Below are 20770 nucleotides of genomic sequence, written 5' to 3' on the forward strand. Positions count from 1 at the left end.
TACAGAGGACATGGTCTGAGTGTCCTACTATGTCCCTGGAAATAGGAAATTATTTGCTAACATGTTAGCCATAACAACTTAATAAGGTGGTAAAATGTCAGAGGCGTGTCTGTCAATTAGCTGCAAAGTTCTTCTGCTCCCTATTGTCCAAAAAATTCAAACAATGCAGTTTCTGAATGGCGAAAAACAATCAAATATTCCTTAAAGGGGCAATCAAGTGATTTAGCATTGCCCTTTGCAATGCTAAATCCCTAGTATGGGTCTAGCCCCAGTTTGTATCTCTCGTGTATTAGCTTGCATCTGAGCTGCAGAGCTAAGCATCCATGTCTCTAAAAGATAAATATTCAGTGATGTTTGAGAAACCCAAAAGGTCGTATAACAACGCTTACTGCTGTTCAGAGGGTATTTCAAGAACTCTCTTTATGGCTGCATGATTTCCCAAGTTGGTTGGATGACCCTTTAATGCAAGTATTAACAATGGAAACCACACAATTACCCATATGCTTGGACTATGACAATTTGTAGGAAAAAACAGAAACAAAAATTCTTTTAAATTACACACTTCACAATTCTTTAACTGACAGGAAATACTTAGTTTTTAGTGTGTAGTTTTGTGTGTCAAACTACAAATGAGCAAATTAAGTTCTGAAAATCTTCACAATGAGCTCATTTCCTGTAGACTACCAAATTACATAACCCTGAATTAACAGTTACACAGCAGTTACCTTTGGGAAATGATTGAAAAAAAAAAGTTTGACACATAAAACTACACGCTGAAAACTAAGTACTTTCTGTCAGTTAAAACACCGGCAAGAGTCAAATTTATGAAGCGTTTTTGCACATTTCCATTAGTCGTTGTACAGTTGGAGTAAAAGGGGTTAACTGACGTGTGCAGTGTAGTTGAGCACTTGGGAGCTTGTAAAAAGTGTCATTTGAAGAGGACAAAGAAATCCCCCTGCAGTCATTGATTTCCACAACACATCGTCCTCCACAGCTCGGCGGCAGCGTTCATTAAAGCTCGTGCTCTCTGCTCTGCACACCGTGTCATTGTTTCAGCTTGTGTCTGTGCGGACATGATGCAGGCTGTCGTGTTTTGCAGCAGCATCTTGCCTTTGCACCTCTTGCTCTGCGTTCACTCTCTGCCAGTGCTGGAGCGGACGGCCGTCAGCAGGTACAAGCAACTACAGGTGAGTGAAACGTTACTTTAGCTGCCAGAGATCTCACAGCCTCGTGCAGGATGCGGTGAGTGTGTATAACAGAAATAGAGAAATGGAGTTAAAGGCACAGGTCATGGTATACAGAAGAATTACATGATACTGAATTTGTTGACTTAGTCAATCACTCAAACTTTATTTGTATAGCATCTTTCGTGCAAATTAGTGCATTTCAAAGTTCTTTACTAATGACTGACAAGCTGGTAATAAGACAGAACAAATGTAAACAGTAAAACAAATTGAGACTAATGCACAAGAGAAAGAGATGATGAAATAAAAGTAATAAAACCAATAAAACAGATAAAAAATAAAATAAAAATAATTTAAAATAAACAAGGACAAATACAATCGGTGAGAGGGAATAGAACATTTTAAAACATGAATATAAGAAATATGTACTTAAATAAATAATGGCCATAATAATTCTAATTAAAAAGCCAGGCTTATATCAACACTTCCAGCTGCTCTCAGATCCTCGTCAGACTGCTCCAACAGCTCGGTGCTTCACCAAAAGTCTTTCCTGCGCTTTGGAACAACTGAAAGCCTCGTGCCAGAGGACCTGATGGACTGTCCTGGTTCATACACTGAAAGCATGTCAGACAGGTAGGCTGGTGCATGACCATGAAGTGCTTTAAAAACAAGTAAAAGAATTTTAAAATCAATACAGAAACTCACAGGCAACCAATGTAAGGACTTTAAAATGGGTGTAATGGTCCTAGTCAGCACTTTCATGACATGTTTCTCATAAAACTGCTAAAAAATGGTGAAATTGTGCTCTGCTTTTTATGTGCTCAGTTGTAATAAAAGGCAGAATTTCAAACGTCAGTTTCATGCAAGGCTATATGTCAACTTTTAGTTCAAACGGAGGCCTGCCATGCACTGCAAATGCTTTTCCACTTCATAATAAGCTTGATTTATCTGGCTGATATGCTATTAAAGATGTGAAGTTTCTCATTGAAAGCTGGTGCCTTAAAGGATTATTGACCTCGAGGAACTCAATGGTGCTGTGGTTGTGATGCAATAGCAGTGTTTGTACTAGATCGGATGTCTTTATAGATTAGAATCAACCATTCCTTTTCTTTCAGGAAAAAACAACAACAAACAAAGCATTGTGCATATTGTGTCATTGCACTATATATCCAAACAGAACAGTCATTTGTGTCAAACTTTTTGCAACTTGATGGATGCCAGGCCAGGTTTCCGGTGTGGCTGTCTACAGCATGACTGAAAGATTCACATTATGCAGGCACAGGCAAGTCATCTGGCAGTCTGTGGAAGCTAAAAAATCTGCTCATTTGCTGACTCGAGCAGAAAAGCAGAAAACAGCAGATACAGCCACTCAGAAAGAGGCACATCAGGCAAACAGACACTCAGAAACTGAGCAACCTGCCACTGAGACTTCTGTATGCATATTATACTGAGTTTCAGCAAGAAAACAACAAGCCACACCAAACAGGACGACGCTGCAAACACAACCAAACATCGGTATTCATTATATGATCCAAGATATTTAAGCACTTAATCTTCATAGTCAAACCAGACTTGCTGCTGACAGATTAATCTTCCCCAACATTCAGTCAAGCCCTGACAGCATGCATGAAGCCACCCCATAAGACCCTTTGTGACTACAAGTAAATAATTTATGTTTGCTTTTCTAGTTTGCTAATAATTTGTTTATTGGCATATTCAGAAGTTGCTCTATAAGTGCATTTTATGTGGAAATCTATGAAAGTAAAGTCAAAAATGTTTAATGAGAGGTTCAAGAGGTTTAGTAAGGGATGTTTACAGTGGAGGATCAGTCTCTTATCCACTCTTCATCCTGCAAACATTCCACCCCCTTGGTACTTGTATGTGTGCACAAAACACAGAATACTTGCTGATATCTGGGAGCTTCTGCGATTAAATATTTACCTTTGAGAGAATTCATGTACATTATTTATCTAAAGTTTGGACTACATTTTATCTGCCCGAGAATGTCCGTGGGAGTACATCTTATCACAATTGTAGTGTGGTGGTTTAGGGAGTCAGATCAGATTCTGCACATGTATTGTTGCTGCAAGTTTTGAAGTTAGTCATTCACAATAATGTCAGATCAGCATCCTTGAAACCTCTCATAACACACCCCCATGTTATGGTGCAGACACACTGATGTCATGACTAAAGTGGGAATTTCCAGACATCTGGTCAGTGTGTGTCATGCAACTTTGTGGAGGTTTGTAAAATAGATTTCTGTGCCAGTGTGTGTTTGTTAGTGGTGCACATTTTTGCAGTCTTGTGCATGCTCATACCTGCATGCACACTTTGTATTTACATGTTTGAGTGACATCAACAAAGACTCCCCAATGTAACAGATGACACCTATTAAATAAAACAACAATGCTCTACTCTGTAGACGGGCTCAGCACTTAATTTGGGTTGAAGCTCGGGCACGTCCACAACCACAGCCACAGTGTCCTGTAGTGACATGTTAGCTCCATCTCCTGGATTCCCCTGACATAGAAAAAACTTTGTTTTAGGGTCATGTGATTTTGTGCTTATGCTTTTTAAATGAAAACTTGCCCATACACTTGTGGCCTGTGGCTTCATCTTTGTTGAAGTGGTTAAAACCTCTTCAACCCTGCCAGACAAATCAGTTGGTCTATTATTATGTGCTCATGTTGTGCATGAGAGCTGTGTTCAAACTAGCAGAAGTTTATTTTACAGTGAAGATCTCAACTAGAGCTGACACGATTAGTCAATTAGTTAATCATTAATAATAATAATAATAACACAAGTTAACAATTAGTTAGACATCATAAAATGAATAGGCAACTATTTTAATAATTAAGTTGTTTCAGTCATCTTTCAAGCAATCATTCACTTCTCAGAGGTAAGATTTACTGCTTTTTTTGTCATAAATGATAAACTGAAAATCCTTGGGTTTTGGACCGTTGGTCAGACAAATCAAGCAATCTGAAAATGTCACTTTGGGCTCTAAGAAGTTGGGTAATGGTATTTTCACGCAGGTCATCGGCCATTTCTGCTGATTATGACAGGCTGATTTGTTGCCAACTCCTCCGCCGCCTGACTGTGCTTCCCTCCACAGACTGTTTCACCCTGACGGTCCCGGTCCTTCCTCCGCAGGCTCCACTTCACTCAAGCTGCCCGTCAGACCCGCTGCTTCTTCCCACTTTAACTTTAATAACAAACCGGGGCTCAGTGCTCTGGTTGGATCCACAATTAGAACCGGGGCTAACGTTAGCTGGGAGGCTAGCAGAGGCTAGCTGGCTGTGCTTTCCTCTGGTCATGCTGCGGCTAACGCTCCGCTAGCCTCTCAGCTAACGTTATCCCCGGCTCTCAATGTGGATCCAACCGGAGCACCGAGCCCTGGTTTGTTATTCAAGTTAAAGTTGGAAGAAGCAGTGGGTCTGACAGGCAGCTTGAGTGAGGTGGAGACTGCGGAAGAAGCACCGGGACCGTCAGGCAGAAGCAACCCGTTGAGGTGCTGCTAAGTTCGGCTGCACAGATAGGAAACACCTTGGCTGACAGGATGTACCACTCTGTTTGGAAAAAAAAAATCTTTTTGGTTTATAACGGCAGTTGGCAACCAGCGTATTAGGTGCATTACCGCCACCTTCTGCTCCGGAGTGTGGACCAGAGATTAAATCCTACACATTAATCCTGCTCCACCCACTTGGCAAATTCATTAAAGTTTTAAGGCTTCCTAAATTCTTCCTTCATATATTGTCTTTCTTGATCATACATACGTGCATCCCTGGTATTTTTCACATTTTATAGACACAATGTGCAATCAATAAAATAAGTGACAGATTAATAATAATGACAATAATCATTAGTTTCAACACTAATCTCAACATTTTCTTATATATACAAATGTATTAGAATTATTCAGAAGAGAACTAGAAATTTTTCCTTTGATGAACTGATGCAGCAACTGAAACATCTGACATTTCCGTCAGTGTAAGCATCATATAGCTTCAGTTAAGGGTTAGAACAAGCAGATACAAAACATATACAGTATATGTGATGTCACAAAGTGAGGAAAACTTCAAACTTAACTTTTTGGAGTAAACCACTTTTAAAATATTGTGAAATAATACAATATATTGAGCTTTCTATTAAAAACGTCTCAAACTCACTCGGATGAGATAACCCTGATGACATCATCAGGGCCAAGATAACCCTGATGACATCATATCTCTATCTATGAATATGTACGTTCATTTCAAAAGTTTAACTGCTGGACAAAAGATGTGTCCTACTTCATTGTAAAGTCCATTCTCAGTTTATGTGCAATGGAGGCTTCAAGTTTTCACATCACACAATTTGCATACTGGACAACGTACTTGACTGTTGGCACCTACGTCCTATCGGACTCAGGCTTAAGCTTTATGGTACATACATGTGTTGTTGTCTCCTGACTAGATCCCTGCTTGTGTTGTATCAGTCTCAGATGTACGTCGCTTTGGATAAAAGCGTCTGCCAAACGAAAAATGTAAATGTAAATGTAAATGTAGTCTCCAAATAAGTTCTGATGTCACAATAATGCTGCTGGTGCGTTTAGGTGTTACACTGAGATTTAGGGTGAGCACAGAGAAACTTTCTCCTTTTAGCTGATGAATGTGAAAACAAACTGCACATCATTCTGCACAGTGGGGCTCAAACATTCAACGGAAGTAAAAGGAAGCAAAACACATTTTTTAGTCAAGGGGACTTTAAGTATTTCAAAGCCATGCAGGTGCCAAAATTAAGTTTAGACATGGTTAATCAGAGATGCGTTATAATGCTCTTTTGCTATTTTTTCCCTGCCTTTCAACTAATATATGCTGGGCGATGCTCCAGCCTCATTAACCCTGATTAGAAATATATGGGTGTAGAGAAAGTATATATAGTATGGACTCTAATTAGACATATTTAGGTGTCGTAGGAATGGCACTTGTGATTTGTGGCCCATTAATTACCCATCTTTAAGCACTAAGGCACACTTCTCTTCTCTAGACAGCATAATGAACGGATTGATTTGGCCCAGATGGCACACCTGACTTAATTCGAGAGACTTTGTTGTTTTTCAAGGCTGTCTCAGAACCAGCGTGGCTTTTGATTGTCAAGTGTTTGAACAAACATCTGTGTTAAGCCATAATCCTTGTACATTAGAGCACGTTTGAAGCTTTGTTTAAGCTTGAAATTCCTCTCATTCATGGTCTTATTTGCTTTAAAGTCATGAAGGACAATTAATCAATAAATTATACTGTTTAATTAGACTCTGCACTGAGGGGTGGGGACTTGTTTAGGTTGCTAGGTTAACGTAACTCGAAGCTAAAACGGTCCCTTTGTCTGTGGAGAGAGAATAATCCTGTTTGTTTTATCCCTAGTTTTGCAGAACAAAGAGCACAGGTGTTTGTCTTAGCTGGCAGATTAGTGGTTGTTGGAACTTTTCTAGTGTAGATTCATATATCATAGGTTCATTCTGACAAGCATTTTATTACATTAGTTCAAAGCAGTGAAACTGTAGGTGGTCTGATATCAGATGAAAACAGCACAAACATGTTTTCCAGAATGAATGACAGTAATACTTTCCATGTTTTGAATCACATTCATCTCAAATAGTGATACAAGACAATGATTCACCATCCCCGTTACAGTTCTCACCTAATAATTTCCACCCTCCTGCTCATTCTCAGCTACAGTATTTTTTGCGGTCAAGCTTGTTGTCTTCTTGTCTTAAAATGTCCCACTCAGCGACTCTGAACCTGAATTGTACCAACAATTATAAGCTAGTGTAATAGCCGACCCTGCTGGCTTGAAACAGTCATGTCAGCAGAATAGAAATCAAACTGTATCAGCAAGTAACTGACTTCATTGTGTGGGGAAGGTTGGCCACCCAGCATAGCAGCATATGACATTCATAAGCTGCTGTCATCACATGGATTTATGAGCTTAGACTCTCATCTGACTACAGCTCTTGAAGTTTCTTAAAGCTGCTCTAATCAATATTTTTATATTAACAATGGATCCAATGACTATGTATAATGTGTCAAGTAGTCGCTTATAGTGACGAATTATCACCAACTCTGCAGTCCCCCTCACCTCTACAGGTTTACATTAAGTATATTTTTAGAGGCAATATTAGAACGAAAAAAGAATTCATATATATTTGTTACATATAGTATACCTACATCAGTGACTTCTGGTCCAACTGACACATCAGTCAACAAATCTGAATCAGTACAACTCAGCACAACAACTCCACAGCCTTATGACAGCACGAAGACGATGAAGAGGAAAAGGAAAGTGCCTGAATCGAGTCCAAAAATGTCACAATAAACTAAGATCATTAGAGTTTACCGCCAAATATCCTCAAATTATATCAATATTTGGTAAGTCCCATCAGCCCTAAAGGATGCCATCAGTCAAATTTAGCAGCTGTGTATTTAAAATCAACTATCCCTTGCTGCAGCCAGTAGATTGGAGTGGGGTTAGGTGTTTAAATTGTGAAAGATGATAAAATGTACTTGTGAAGGTCTGAATGATAGCTCTAAGATAATTTATGCAACTATTCTAAGTCATCGTCTAGCCTGCTCCCTGTGAGACCCACCTAAGTTTGGCCCCATGGGTTTACAACTAAAACAAAGACCTTCATGGACAAGAAAAAAGTCTGTGTGACTGATGGTCAATCACAGGGTTACTAGAAAAGTATTAAAACTGTGTTTGATACAGTTCATTTTTGGTAAACAAGATGTCCTTGCCTGCACGGAGGGAAGCTCGCACTACGAGACATTGTAGAGTGTTGTTACTGGGACAGTCACCATCATTTTGTTATGAGACTGTCTAGTCATTGTAATGGTGCCACTGTACTTGTAACACTCCTTCACTGGTTGAGCCTTTTGACTGTAAATTGGAAGATCTTTTCCACTGAAAGTATGTGGCTCTTTAGCACTTCGGGAGCAGTGTGGAACAGATAATTTAAGCAAAAGTCTGGCTCTGTGAGACAATAAAAGTCTTACTCAATCTGCAGACAATTAGTTGCCAACAATTTTGATCAACTAATCACTTAATTCATTCATCATACAGAAACATTCTCTGGTTCCAGCTTGAGAGGATTTGCTGTTTTTCTTTGTTTTATATCATCTGACATATTATTGGGTTTTGGATTGTTGGTCTGACGAACATGTTATTTAAATCTGAACTATGGAAAATTCTGGCACTCTTCACTATTTTTATTGACAAAACGATGAATCAGTTAATCCAAAAAAGAAATTGATCATTTAAAATTAAATTAATTGTTAGTGCCTACCTAGTGCAGTTCTAGGTTGGGTCTAATGCTGAAGCTATATCTCTGCAGGACTGGAACTTGCTTTTCAGTGTCTGTCCACATTTGCTATTTCCCAGTCTCTCTTAATTGTTCTGTATGGAAGGTGTGGTGTGTCCAGCTTATTACTCTTGACTTGTTAAGCAGGTAATCATTGTTAAAGTAAACAGAAATAGTAATTTCAATAAAAACAATTCATGAAGTGATTTGTTAAATTCACATTTAAAGCACACGGCTAATAAATCAGTAATTAAAATAATACAGATGGTTGTTGTCTGTATCTGTCCTCAATGACTGTGCCTGTGTTTGCAGGGATGGCCTCACAGCAACAGTCATGTTGATCTGAAGAAGGGACGACATGAACAAGACACGCTCAATGGAGAGTACCATTTGAAGTCTGCACTGCCCCCAAAAAATGACACAGAGTTCTGGAAGCGTCCTCGCTGTGGAGTCCCGGACTATCCCACCTTAACACAGGTCAGCCTGTCATACTACAACCTGAAGGAGACGGGAGGACTGAGCAGACAGCAGCGCATGAAGCGATTTGCACTCTTTGGAGGGCGCTGGGAGAATACTGACCTCACTTACAAGTAAGAAACACAAACATTCTGTCTGTAAATACATTGGAAAGACTCAGTTTTACAGCTAATGTGAACTTTTTCAACAATGACTAAGAAATGTTTCATGTGTTTTTTTCCCCTGGTGATTAGCTGAATATATTACAAGATAAATAAAGAGTCTCTCAAAGTCTGCCTGTCTTAAATCACAGTTAATAGACAGCTTCTCTTTGCAGTTTGGCTCAAGGGTGTCATGACCTCCAGAGAAACAAATCCATTTCAGTATGTTGGAGCAAAACAAAACTGAAGGCTCAAGTTTAGTAAGGAGCTAATTGTTAGTTACATGAAAATGTGTTTACATTTTAACTTTGCACGAAGCATTGTGGTGTAGATTGTTTGAAGATTCAGTTTGTGAAAGCAGTGAAGTAGGGCTGCCAGCTGCCTCGTAAATTCTGGAATCATCCTGTAATTAAAAGTTAGATTACCCAATAATGATTGTAGTAGATACTCTGTTATTTATGAGTTTATCAGGGTGGTAAGTGTGACAAAAGTAGAGTTCTGAATCAAGTCAGCCTCATTCTGAAATACTTTGTGTGTGTGCATATGTTCTTGTGTTAACAGTCTACACAGACTCTTTTTATTGTGCAGTGTGTAAACTCAAGAAAACATTTGAATAGGATGACAAACAGATTGCGCTCCGTGGGCTTCAACAATGTAACTGAGCCTGTAAAGTATCTATGTGTGAGCAGTGGGCAGTAAACATTCAAGAAAAACTTGAGACACTGGTGTTTTTGCCAATAAGAAGAAACATTGATTTAAAAATAAAACTTCTATTCTACATGCAAAATCAAAACATCATATAACATGAATACTGGGATCCGTGGGAATGCTCATCCAGTTTCTGGTACATTTCACTGTGTGTACTGATAACTGTTGTCCTTTCAGCCCTATGGAACTTTTAGTGGCTTGTTTTGGTTCAGTCTATTCTCATCAACCGTGTTTCCAGCAGCAGCATACAATTTTTCAGAAGAAATGCACTGAAGAGCAGCCAAAGTTAGCAGTTAAGTGGTGAATATAGTGAAGCATTTAGCACTAACCCCCTGAGATGTTTCTCTCAGGGGTTGATAGAGACTAAAAAAAATGCTTAAAGGGAGAGAGAATATTAGACTAATAATCACCAGGTGGCTAGAAACACGACTCTAAAAGAACGATAATGTTGTTCTGTGTCTGCTGGATGTAGGCAACTGTTCGCTAACACACATCAACTTCACAGGGTAATAATATGCCTTGTTATGCTGCCCCCATGTGGCCAAAAACTATTTTTAGTTTTGGCCTACAGTTTTTGTGGCTAAGTGGTGTCATACCGGGATATTTTTCATGCAGCTAGCTAAAAACAAGACCAAAAGTCTATGGCCCATGGGGTTTCTTTGAGGTTATAGTTAGGCACGGCAGTGCTAAGCTAAATGCTCACATCCGCATAGGCTACTAACATGGTGACAGTGATACACTGATGTTTCAGAAGTAATGTTTACCGTGCTCATCAGGTTAGTTTAGCATCATAGCTCGCTTACATTTATCAATTAGCACAGAACACTTTTTTTTTTTTTTTTAATTTCGAACATGTTAAAATAACAAAATAAAATATATAGGAAACGAAACAAAACAAAACAAAAATAACAGCAAACTTAAAACTAAAAGAAATGTAAAAAATAAACTAAAAGAATAGAAACAATAACAACAAACAAAAACAACACAAGTCAAAAAGAGACTCTGTACCAAATGATATTATTCCAGTCCACCTCTATGTTCATTCATTCTGTATCTGTTCAATATGTTATTTTTAAAGATTTGTTTAAACTTACTTAATGTTGTACATGTTTTCATTTCTTCACTACAGTTGTTTCATAGATTAACTCCCTTTGTTTGAACATACATATTCCTCTGAAATCATATTTACTTTCCCTCATTTGAAACAACCTTTGGAAACTGTTTGGTAACTGCTGATTTTTTACTCATTACATTACATTACAGTTGAGGCTGATGGGAATGTCATTAGTTTCAGGGTGGGGGTGGGGTGGGGGGTTTAACTGTGTACACCACAGCAAGGCAGTATGTTCAAACTCTGCTGACTTCTAATTTTCATTTTTGACACGAGTTTCCTTACACAGCAGTAAGCTCATCATCTGTTTGAAGTGAGAGGGGTCTCTTAACACTGTCAGTGATACTTGCCAGAGGTAAAGAAGTTCAGATTACATCCTGTCTGATGTGTCTGAGCTCGTCCACACAGCTGAACAATAAGAAGGAACCCATTCTCTAATCACTGTCTGTTAACACAATATCACAAGATCACTGAACACTGAGGGTTATGACCACCATGTATGCATATAGGCTTACTTTATTACGTATTGCTTTTTGAAATCAGTTTACATTTTAAACACTTGGATCAAACTGATTTGGGATAAAAGTAAAACCATGCATGGGAAGAAGTGTGAAAATGTAAACTGAGAAATGGCTTCATTAAATCTATGTTGAGAACTGCTGTGCTGCATTGCTTGACAGATGAGAGTTTTAAGACCTTTACAAAGTATCAGGGTTCATAAACTTAACTGAATTGACCTTGTGCAGTCATTTCATAATCAAACACATTGCGAAGCATGGAATGGGGTTATATATTTGTTATTTTATTTAAGAGGGACAATACCAGTAATGCAAATAAACATAGGTACATATGGAGAGGCAATGCATCAGATGAAACAGATTTGCAGCTCCTGTCCCTGGTTTGAATTTAGGTTAAAACAATTATATTAACAAATGGATTTAACAGATTCAGGATGTAAAAACAACAGAGCAGCTGCATTTGTACAGGACAAAAATTAAAACATCAGCAGGAGAATTATATCACAGTAATAATAACTCCCCAAAAACAGAAAAGGCAGAAATATTGTCAGAATACTTAAGCAGTGTATTTGTGAACAAACCTGAAGGGCACATACCTGAATTGCCAAGATTGGAAGTTCAGCAAATAGAACGTTTTATAAGAACTACTGATACAAAACTGCTTCTACAGAATATTAACATCTATAAATCACCATGTTCAGATGCGATACATCCTAGGATTTTAAAGGAATGGTGTGATTGCTGAATATCTATTAGTATTATATAATCAATCGTTTAAAGAATCAATTTTACCCTGTGAATGGAAAGAAGCTCAAATCGGTGCAATTTTCAAAAAAAGGAAACAAATCATTAGCGGGAAGCTACAGGCCAGTTAGTCTGACATTTGTAGTATATGAGACAATGGAAAATCTAATCAAGACATACTGTACAATGTTGACCATCTGAAAACAGACTTTTTAGCAATAAGCAGTATGGATTTATATCTGGAAGACTGACTACACCTCAACTTCTCATGGTTCTTGATAAGTGGTCAGCAGCTTTGGATAGAGGACAGTCAGTCGATTGCACATATATGGACTTCAAAAAAGCTTTTGATACAGTTCCTCATTATAATCCTATTGCATAGACAACAGAGTTACAGACTGCATACATAATAGGAAGCAGCAGATGTGTAAATGGTGCCACTTCAGGCTGGAAACCGGTGACCGGTGACGACACAAAAATATTTAGAATAATTACAAAGGACACCGACACAGCCCATCTGCAAGAAGATCCAGAAAAATGTAAACATTTACACACTGGGAATTCAAATGATAACATAGTTAATGGTACAGTTGGATAGTTCAGCGAGTGGAAGAGAAAAATGATATAGGTGTAATGGCTGATAGTTCACTTGAATTCCACATGCATATTTTAGAAAAACACAAAAAGGCAAACTCTCTAGTGGCAATAATCAGAAGAACTTTTCAAAATCTATGCAAGGAAATAGTTTCTCCATTATATAAACCCTTTGTGAGATCTCATCTTGAATTTGCAAGTTCAGTCTGGTGTCCTTATAAATTAAAATGTATAGAAAAAAAACATAGAGGAGACATGATTGAGACATGATTACGTCGATAAACTTGTTCACAGAACATATGATATCACAGCTGAGCCTGTCATCCACTTTTGGAATAATAGGTATGATTTAAGAGGGAACTTAAAATTATTCCCACTAAAGTGTTCCTCTGAAAAGAAAAAAAAACTTCTTCACACTTCGTGCTTTAAAAACATGGAACAAACTTCCAGAGGATGTAGTGTAACTGAAGGATGTAGTCTCCTTCAGTTAACTCTTTTAAAATTAGATTGGATACATTCTGGTCAACAAAGGATATTTTGTATAATTATAATGCTGATTTTTGATTATTTGTGAAATTATTGTTTGTTTGTGGTATTGTTTTGTTGTATGGTTTATTTATTGTAGTTGGAGAGTCTGGTGCGGAGGTTTTATATCTTGTACCAAAAAATTTACAATAAATTTCAATAAATTTCAATAAACGTGTATATGCATGTGTCATGCATGGTTCAGAGCTGTCTTACTTACTTGTTTGAACATACAACAATTTTTTTTCCTGTTTTAATGTAATCAATTAATATGGTTTTGGAGCTGTGTTACAGGAAATTTTGAGTATTAATGGAAGTAAGACTGTCACCGATACCAGATATAATGATTTGCAAAGTACTTCAGTGTCAGGTAGTTGCATGATATAATTATATTTCACCAAGTTAGCCTAAAAGTAAAATATAGACAAGTATTTTGTAAAAATATACTCACTAAGTACCGTGACTATGTCAGCACAAATCAAGTTGGCTTGGGTTTAACAATAAAGTAGAATTAGGATTGGTCAGAGTAAATCTGTAGTAACTGTACCTTTTCTCTTTTCTCCTTATTTCACAGTGCTTATAACACTCCTTCTTTTCTGTCTACAATTTATAATTCCAACTGTGAAATGCATTGTTATAATACACTGTTCTTAAGCAGGCTGTAACTTTCTGCTTTCAGCAATCACATGCATTTTCTCCAGGAAATGTGTTTTTTAAATTTTGATGGTGTACACTTTAGCTACAGGCTACAATCATCATCGTGTAAAAGATACTACCGATCCACACTAGACTTGGAATTTCAAGGCTTTCACATGAGCACTTTTATCCATGGCAATTATGTGTTAGCAGGTTCAACAATTGTATGTACTATGTTTCCTTTTAGTGATACATTTTGTGGTATTTTAGTGTTTTTGGTAATTATTATGAAATTTAAGTGCTTTTTGGTAATTCTACTTTTTTAGTCAACCTTTTGTGTCATTCACTCGTGACATGAAGACAGTACTTCCCAGCTGCTGTGGGAGGTAGACATGAAGTGATACATATGGCCATGTTTTAACTGCGCAAGCGCAACGACAAGCTCGTGATACACATGGCCATATTTTAACCACGCAAGTGCCAACGACAAGCACGTTGTGGTAGGACTGTGTGGGCATCTCCATGCGCACCTGCTATTTTGTTTCATGTATGTCTAGCAACGCAAAGTGCAAAAGGGCTGAGTGAAGGTGGATATAGATCAGTAGGTGTGGTGATGATTAAATACTGTCTCAGCCAGTCACGTCACTGCTCTCATTGCTCTTAAACAGCTAAGCCAATCACATTTAAACATGATAACGACAGCTCAACAAACAGAAAGCTTCTCTTGAGGAAATGTCTGGATGGTGCAGAGTGCCGACATGAACACACATCACTACAAATCTGCACCTAAAGACAGATAGAGTAGTTTTTTTTCATTATAAGTTGCTATAATAACAATAGAAATCAAACTTTTTTTTTTTAAAGGCTATATTTGGTGATTGCATTGGACCGACGCAACTATAGAGCCATAACTCTAATGTAGTTCACCTTGTAAATGGTCACAAAGTTTAGTAATTAATGTTACACAACAGCGTTTGCATCACAATGCATCTCAAGAATAAAACAAGAAGCACAACTTTTGTTGAAAAGAAAGTTGAAAAAGAGGCTGATGAGCCCTGCTAACCTGATATCTCCATCATAAACTCATAAACAGGCAGGATATCGAGTTATAACACAACCAGTTTGATGTATGAAGAGGTGTGTGAGGTTATTCTGTAGCAGCCTGGTAGCATCAAGTGATTTAATGAAGGTAAACACAGTGAACGACCATGTGTAATGGTACTGGTACAATAAATATTTAGTTTGCTCTTGTTGATAAAATCACAGCGGCAACAGCAGTAGATTGATGCTGCTCCAGAAACAGATGTGGTCCTGAGACATTTGTTTTTCAACCAAATTTCAACCAAAATGCAATAACTGGCTTTATGCTGCTAAATGAGCCTCCTCTGCACCATGGCTCTGCGTTGCTCACCAAAATACTACGCAGATGGGCAAAGCAAGTTTCAAGGTCAGGAAAATACCAGAGTGCTGCTTACACTAGCCATTGTGCCTCCATGAAAAGAGAGCCCTAAATCTTTATTGGAAAGTTGAAAGTACATATGGAAAGTCACAGAAAGTCAGCCTATGCAGGAATTTAACATGGTTACAGGACACAAATATGTTTTTTCACAAGTGCTGTGTGTGTGTGTTTGTCTTTGTGTGTATCCAATAGGATTGTGCGTTTCCCTTGGCAGATGAGTGAGGACAAAGTGCGCCGGATCTTACAGGAGGCATTTGGTGTGTGGAGCGCAGTGACTCCTCTGAGGTTCACAGAGGTCACCAATGACAAAGCTGACATCATTATTGACTTCAACAGGTAAAAAAGGCTCCACAGCAAGCACCAGAACACAGTTTTGTTGTTAATAGGCACAATTTTGCTTAATGATAGATTTCAGAGAGCAGAGCTGCTCCAGATAATCTCAGTTATTTGACCTTGACATGCATCTCTTGGATCTCTTGTTAAAGAAAAACCAAACCAGATGTGTCCTAGCCAGGCCCGATAGAATATCACAAACATGAATGAATGCAACACAGGACTTGTTTGGCAAGATTTATAATAGCGTGCCTCCAGCTACATTTTTTAAAACTCAGATGAGTCATTTTGGAATTTGGTTTACAATACTTCCATGTCATAACAACTTTACACCCACATTACAGTCTCATAACCACTCTGCCAAGCCCCTTTTTTAGTTTGAGACTTGACCTGTGCAAGTTACTTTCATAACTCGCTTTCATCTCTGCTGTTAGGGACTATTTGAAGATTACTGCGTTTGGAGGGAAGCTAAATCTTAAATTATATATTCACTTTAAAGAGAAAGCAAGGCCCTTAAAGGATCCTTCCCTTAACTGAAAACATAACAAAATGGTTCAAACAAATCAAGCTGCTCTCTATTTGTGAATAATTAGCTGCTAAATTAAAGTTATTGCAGCCACTCAGTGAGTGAGTGAGCACGGTTGACAGCTCTGTGGGTGCTGATGAACTTAAGTTCACAATATTTTCACCTCATCCCCAGGGTCTTGATCATAAAAATTGATCAGAACATGTTGCAGCCAGAGCTGCTGAGGGGCATCAGCCCACCCCAGATTGCAAAACCAAGCATTCCATTCTTGTATTATTGAAAGCAACTTTATAATGAAACTGATGCAGTTCAGCTTTTAGCCTTCACTCAAGTTGTCAGGCAACACTTAACAAAGAACATGGAAACAGGAGTATGAAAGTATGAAATAAAAATAAAAGACAACAAACATTTCTTACACACAACTATTAACACAGCAGTCAAAAAGGTATTTGCACATACTGTATGTGGCCGAGAATGAGTTTAGTGTATGGACATGTGGTTTTAGACCAAACAAATTCCTGAACTCTCGCAAGTTATGGGGTTGTGTTTACTGCTGTATATACTGTACATGACACCATGTTTGGTCCACATATAGGGGAAGTGCATCAGTACTTTTAACTGAGGTATACTACAAAAAGATTCAAATATATTTTATTGTTAAAATGTTCTTTAAGTACATACTGAAAATACAAAAATTTACAGTAACACTATAGATTACAGCCTACAATTTACAGCGTAATTATTCCCAATTTACAATGTAATTCTTAGTTTAACAGTATGTAGCAATACATACATGTATGTACAAGAGAACAAGATGTGAAGTTAGGGAATAAGGAGGGGACAATCTGGCCATAAAAAAGAATTTATACTGTAGGTACTTTTTAAAGTAATGGTTACCTTTTCTAATATTACTGGTATACAGTATGTATGACCTACTGAGCAACAATCTGACATATGGGAGGAACTTGAGGAGAACTTACACTATAAGAATCTTAACCACAGGCATTTATTCTATTATTACAGGTTACAGTATGACCGTTACTGAGCAATAAAGCTGGAAGTTTAGGGGAAGATGGGGTAATGAGTTCTGTAGTTCTGAATGCAGTAAGTAGAAAAGCATTTTTATGATGTCCTGTTACTGTACAGTATGTAACAGCTGTGAACTTGCTTGCTGAGCTGTGTTGCTCAGTAGGTCATGCTGTACCTGTGATATTAGAGGAGGTACCTGTTATTTTTAAAATACCTTCCGTATAAATTCTTTGTAAGTTACCAGATTGTCCCCTCCTTATTCCCTAACTACACATCTTGTTCCCTTGTACCTACATGTATGTATTGGTACATACTGTACTGTGACACAAAAATGGACACAATTGTAAATTGGGAATAATTACACTGTACGTTGCAGGCCGTGATCTAAAGTGTTACCAAAATGACAAGAATTTTTTTAAAAACCCAGAACTTCATTTGAAAAGAACACAAGCTATAAAAATAATCACCATAGTCACCACAGTGAGAAATCCAAATGAATGCCTCCTAAAAATAAACTTTTGAGGATAAAAAAATGCAGTGCGTCAATTTAGTAATCCCGTGAGTGCTCACAGACAGGAGCTGACGTAAATGCTAGCAGGTTTGTTCTTGTTCATGTAAATTTCGGCAACTACCAAAGGAAAGTTTTTCTCTCCTGACTGCAGTAATGTTCAGGTTAGCATTTCAGCTTTCACAGAGCACATGTTTACTCAACTGTGCCTCATAAAAAGGAAGAAGGTACTTTTGGATAAATCAGACACCCTAAATGATGCAATTTTAAACAATTTTTGCTTTTTATCTTCCCACCTGGATTTCCAACATGCTAAGCATAGAGAAATATCTACAAAGGGGTGATATTACATAATAGATGTGCTTGTGTAGGTACTGGCATGGAGATGACTTACCATTTGATGGTCCTGGAGGAATCCTCGCCCATGCCTTTTTCCCCCGAACACACAGACAGGGAGAAGTCCACTTTGACTATGATGAGCATTGGACTGTGGGCAATGATGTGGGTAAGTACATGTGAAAAATGTTAAGGTAAACAGTGGTTGTGCTTTATGTTGAAAGAACCTGGTTTTAAAATTCTCTAAATTGACAACTTCCCCGAAAGAGTAACACATTCATCAGCTAATTTTAGTCTCACTGTCTCTTTATCCTTTGTTGTCCCGTTTAGGCACAGATCTCCTACAAGTGGCAGCCCATGAGTTTGGCCATGTCCTGGGCCTGCAGCATTCTCTGGAGCCGGATGCTGTGATGTGCCCTTTCTACAGCACCTCCTACCCACTGAAACTGAGCGAGGATGACAAGAGGGGCATCCAGTATCTGTATGGCCCCCCTCGGCATGCACCGCCTGAGATGACAGAGACCAATGAGATTGGCATTGGAGTGGTGAGACAATAATACTGGGATTGGACCTCAAACCTACATGTACTGTTTTTACAAGATTTCACCAGTTTTGTATTGCAACTTACATGTTAGTGCACACACAAAAATTCCCCCGCTGTGTATGTCGTTGTGCCCCAGCCGGATGCCTGCAGAACAACCTTTGATGCTGTGTCCATGATCAGGGGAGAGCTGTTCTTCTTTAAGTCTCGATATGTTTGGCGTATCCGTGATGGGCAGCTACAACCTGGCTATCCAGCCTTGGCTTCACGCCACTGGAGGGGCATTCCTGACAACATTGATGCTGCGTATGAAGACAAGTCTGGCAACATCTGGTTCTTCCGAGGTTGGTCATAATAGAGACTAACAAGAAAAGTTTGCTCCCTGCCGAAAACTTGCAGTTGAAATTAATGAAATAATTGAAATACTGAAACAGTTGAATAGGTCAAATGGTATTTAAAATAGATAAATTGGAAGTGCTGAAAGAAGTTAAAATATAAGTTAAAGGGCCCAATCTTTGCAAAACCAGCGGCACAGCACAGACCACAGTCAAGTGGATACAGGGTGGGATGAGAAAGAAGACATTATAAGTGGGTGTGTTAGAGGCTGCACCAGTTGTGGCTAGTCATATTTGCTAATTTCATCCCCTTTAAACACAGGGATTTCCCCGTCATGTTAATTGACAAATAACAACAACAATTGATGCCATTATTTTTGAAAGCATCCTCACTTAACTTTTAGTGCGTAAAACACACAGTACTGTATGTACTGTATATAACTATTATTGTTACGGTGGAAAATTTCTTGATGTGGCACCTTTTGTATTCTTAACCAGTATGGAGGAAGCTATCTTATTAGCTGTGTCCAATTTTATATAACCCTGCTCTGCCAAAGTCAACTCCACAAAAGAGATGTTTGCAGTGAGACAGGAGTGTTAGGTGATTTAACTATGTTACCTTTTTGTCTGGTTAGTGGGCAAGAGCGCAAGTAGTTGCTATGCAACTAAGAATGTAGGATCACCCACCTCCTGAGGATGCACAAATAAATTTGACATTGCCACTTTCTGGTGTGATCTGGCACTTAATGTACACATAAAACATCCATCAGCAATGTCTTTCCTGAAACAATGTCCTGGTTACTCTGAAAAATTCAGAATATGCTGTCAGTTTACATTGAAACCTCTTTCTACTGGACAAATAAGCAACTTAGCAGCTGAAAATATTTTTTTTCTTGCTGACCTCCAGTGATTTAACTTCTCAGCTCACAGCAGTGATGGAAAGGGTGCGTCAGTACATTGTGATTTCACTGTTGAGTGTGGTTACAGGTGCAGCAGAGCACATACAACCACATCCATCAGTGATATTGAGTGTGGTCAGCCTGAAGTGGCTTTTCAGTCTAGTATTCAGTCACTGTTTGAGATGGATGAAGTGACTAAAGATTCATTTTAGAGAAGACGACAAAACAAAAAAAGAGACAAAATAGGCTCAATAACAAAAAAGTGGAAAAAAAGTATTCATGAAAATATTTTTTGTTATTCTTATTCTTATCATTGCTACAGTACTTTCAGACCAGCTGTAAATGTTTTGTTCTGGATTAGGGCACTGCCTTGAAGAAAACTAATGGTGAAATAAATCCAGGTAAATGAAGTTCAAATTTTGGGTTTTAAGTCCATGTTCATATCGTGACAGGTGGAAACTACTGGGTGTTTGATGCAGAGAGGAAGATAACAGGACCAGATTCAGTGCAGCAGCTGGGTCTTCCCGTAACAGACATCCAAGCAGCTGTGAAGTGGGAAGAAGACAAAGTCGAGAAAGTCTACCTCTTCAAGTCCACTTCTTACTGGCCCTTCAATCCTCGCGAGAATCGAGTCTCTGATGTCCACCCGCGCAGCTTGCATGAGTGGGGAGGAGTGCCCCTCCAAATTGATGCAGGTTTTCGGGACAGATATGGTGAGGACTGGGATGACGGGAAATAATAATTTAATAATATTAATAATAATAATAATAATTTCATATTAGTTTTCTGTGCCTCTGTGCTAGTGACTGATAAAAGTCGGGAGATTGT

At 38.4% G+C, this 20770-nt stretch overlaps 1 protein-coding gene across 1 annotated transcript in view; it reads left to right on the plus strand.

The window, feature by feature from the left end:
* The first annotated feature begins 470 nt into the window (after positions 1 to 470).
* Positions 471 to 20770, plus strand: part of LOC137170487 (stromelysin-3-like) — a 30241-nt gene continuing 9941 nt past the window's right edge. Inside the window, exons 1-7 of the mRNA XM_067573910.1 lie at positions 471 to 1187; positions 8836 to 9113; positions 15628 to 15771; positions 18203 to 18336; positions 18498 to 18712; positions 18848 to 19052; positions 20395 to 20655. Of these exons, the coding sequence (XP_067430011.1) occupies positions 1074 to 1187; positions 8836 to 9113; positions 15628 to 15771; positions 18203 to 18336; positions 18498 to 18712; positions 18848 to 19052; positions 20395 to 20655 (1351 nt within the window). The 5' untranslated portion in view covers positions 471 to 1073. The remainder of the gene's footprint in view (positions 1188 to 8835; positions 9114 to 15627; positions 15772 to 18202; positions 18337 to 18497; positions 18713 to 18847; positions 19053 to 20394; positions 20656 to 20770) is intronic.

This window comes from Thunnus thynnus, chromosome 19, assembly GCF_963924715.1.
Source record: "Thunnus thynnus chromosome 19, fThuThy2.1, whole genome shotgun sequence".
Lineage (NCBI taxonomy): Eukaryota > Metazoa > Chordata > Actinopteri > Scombriformes > Scombridae > Thunnus > Thunnus thynnus.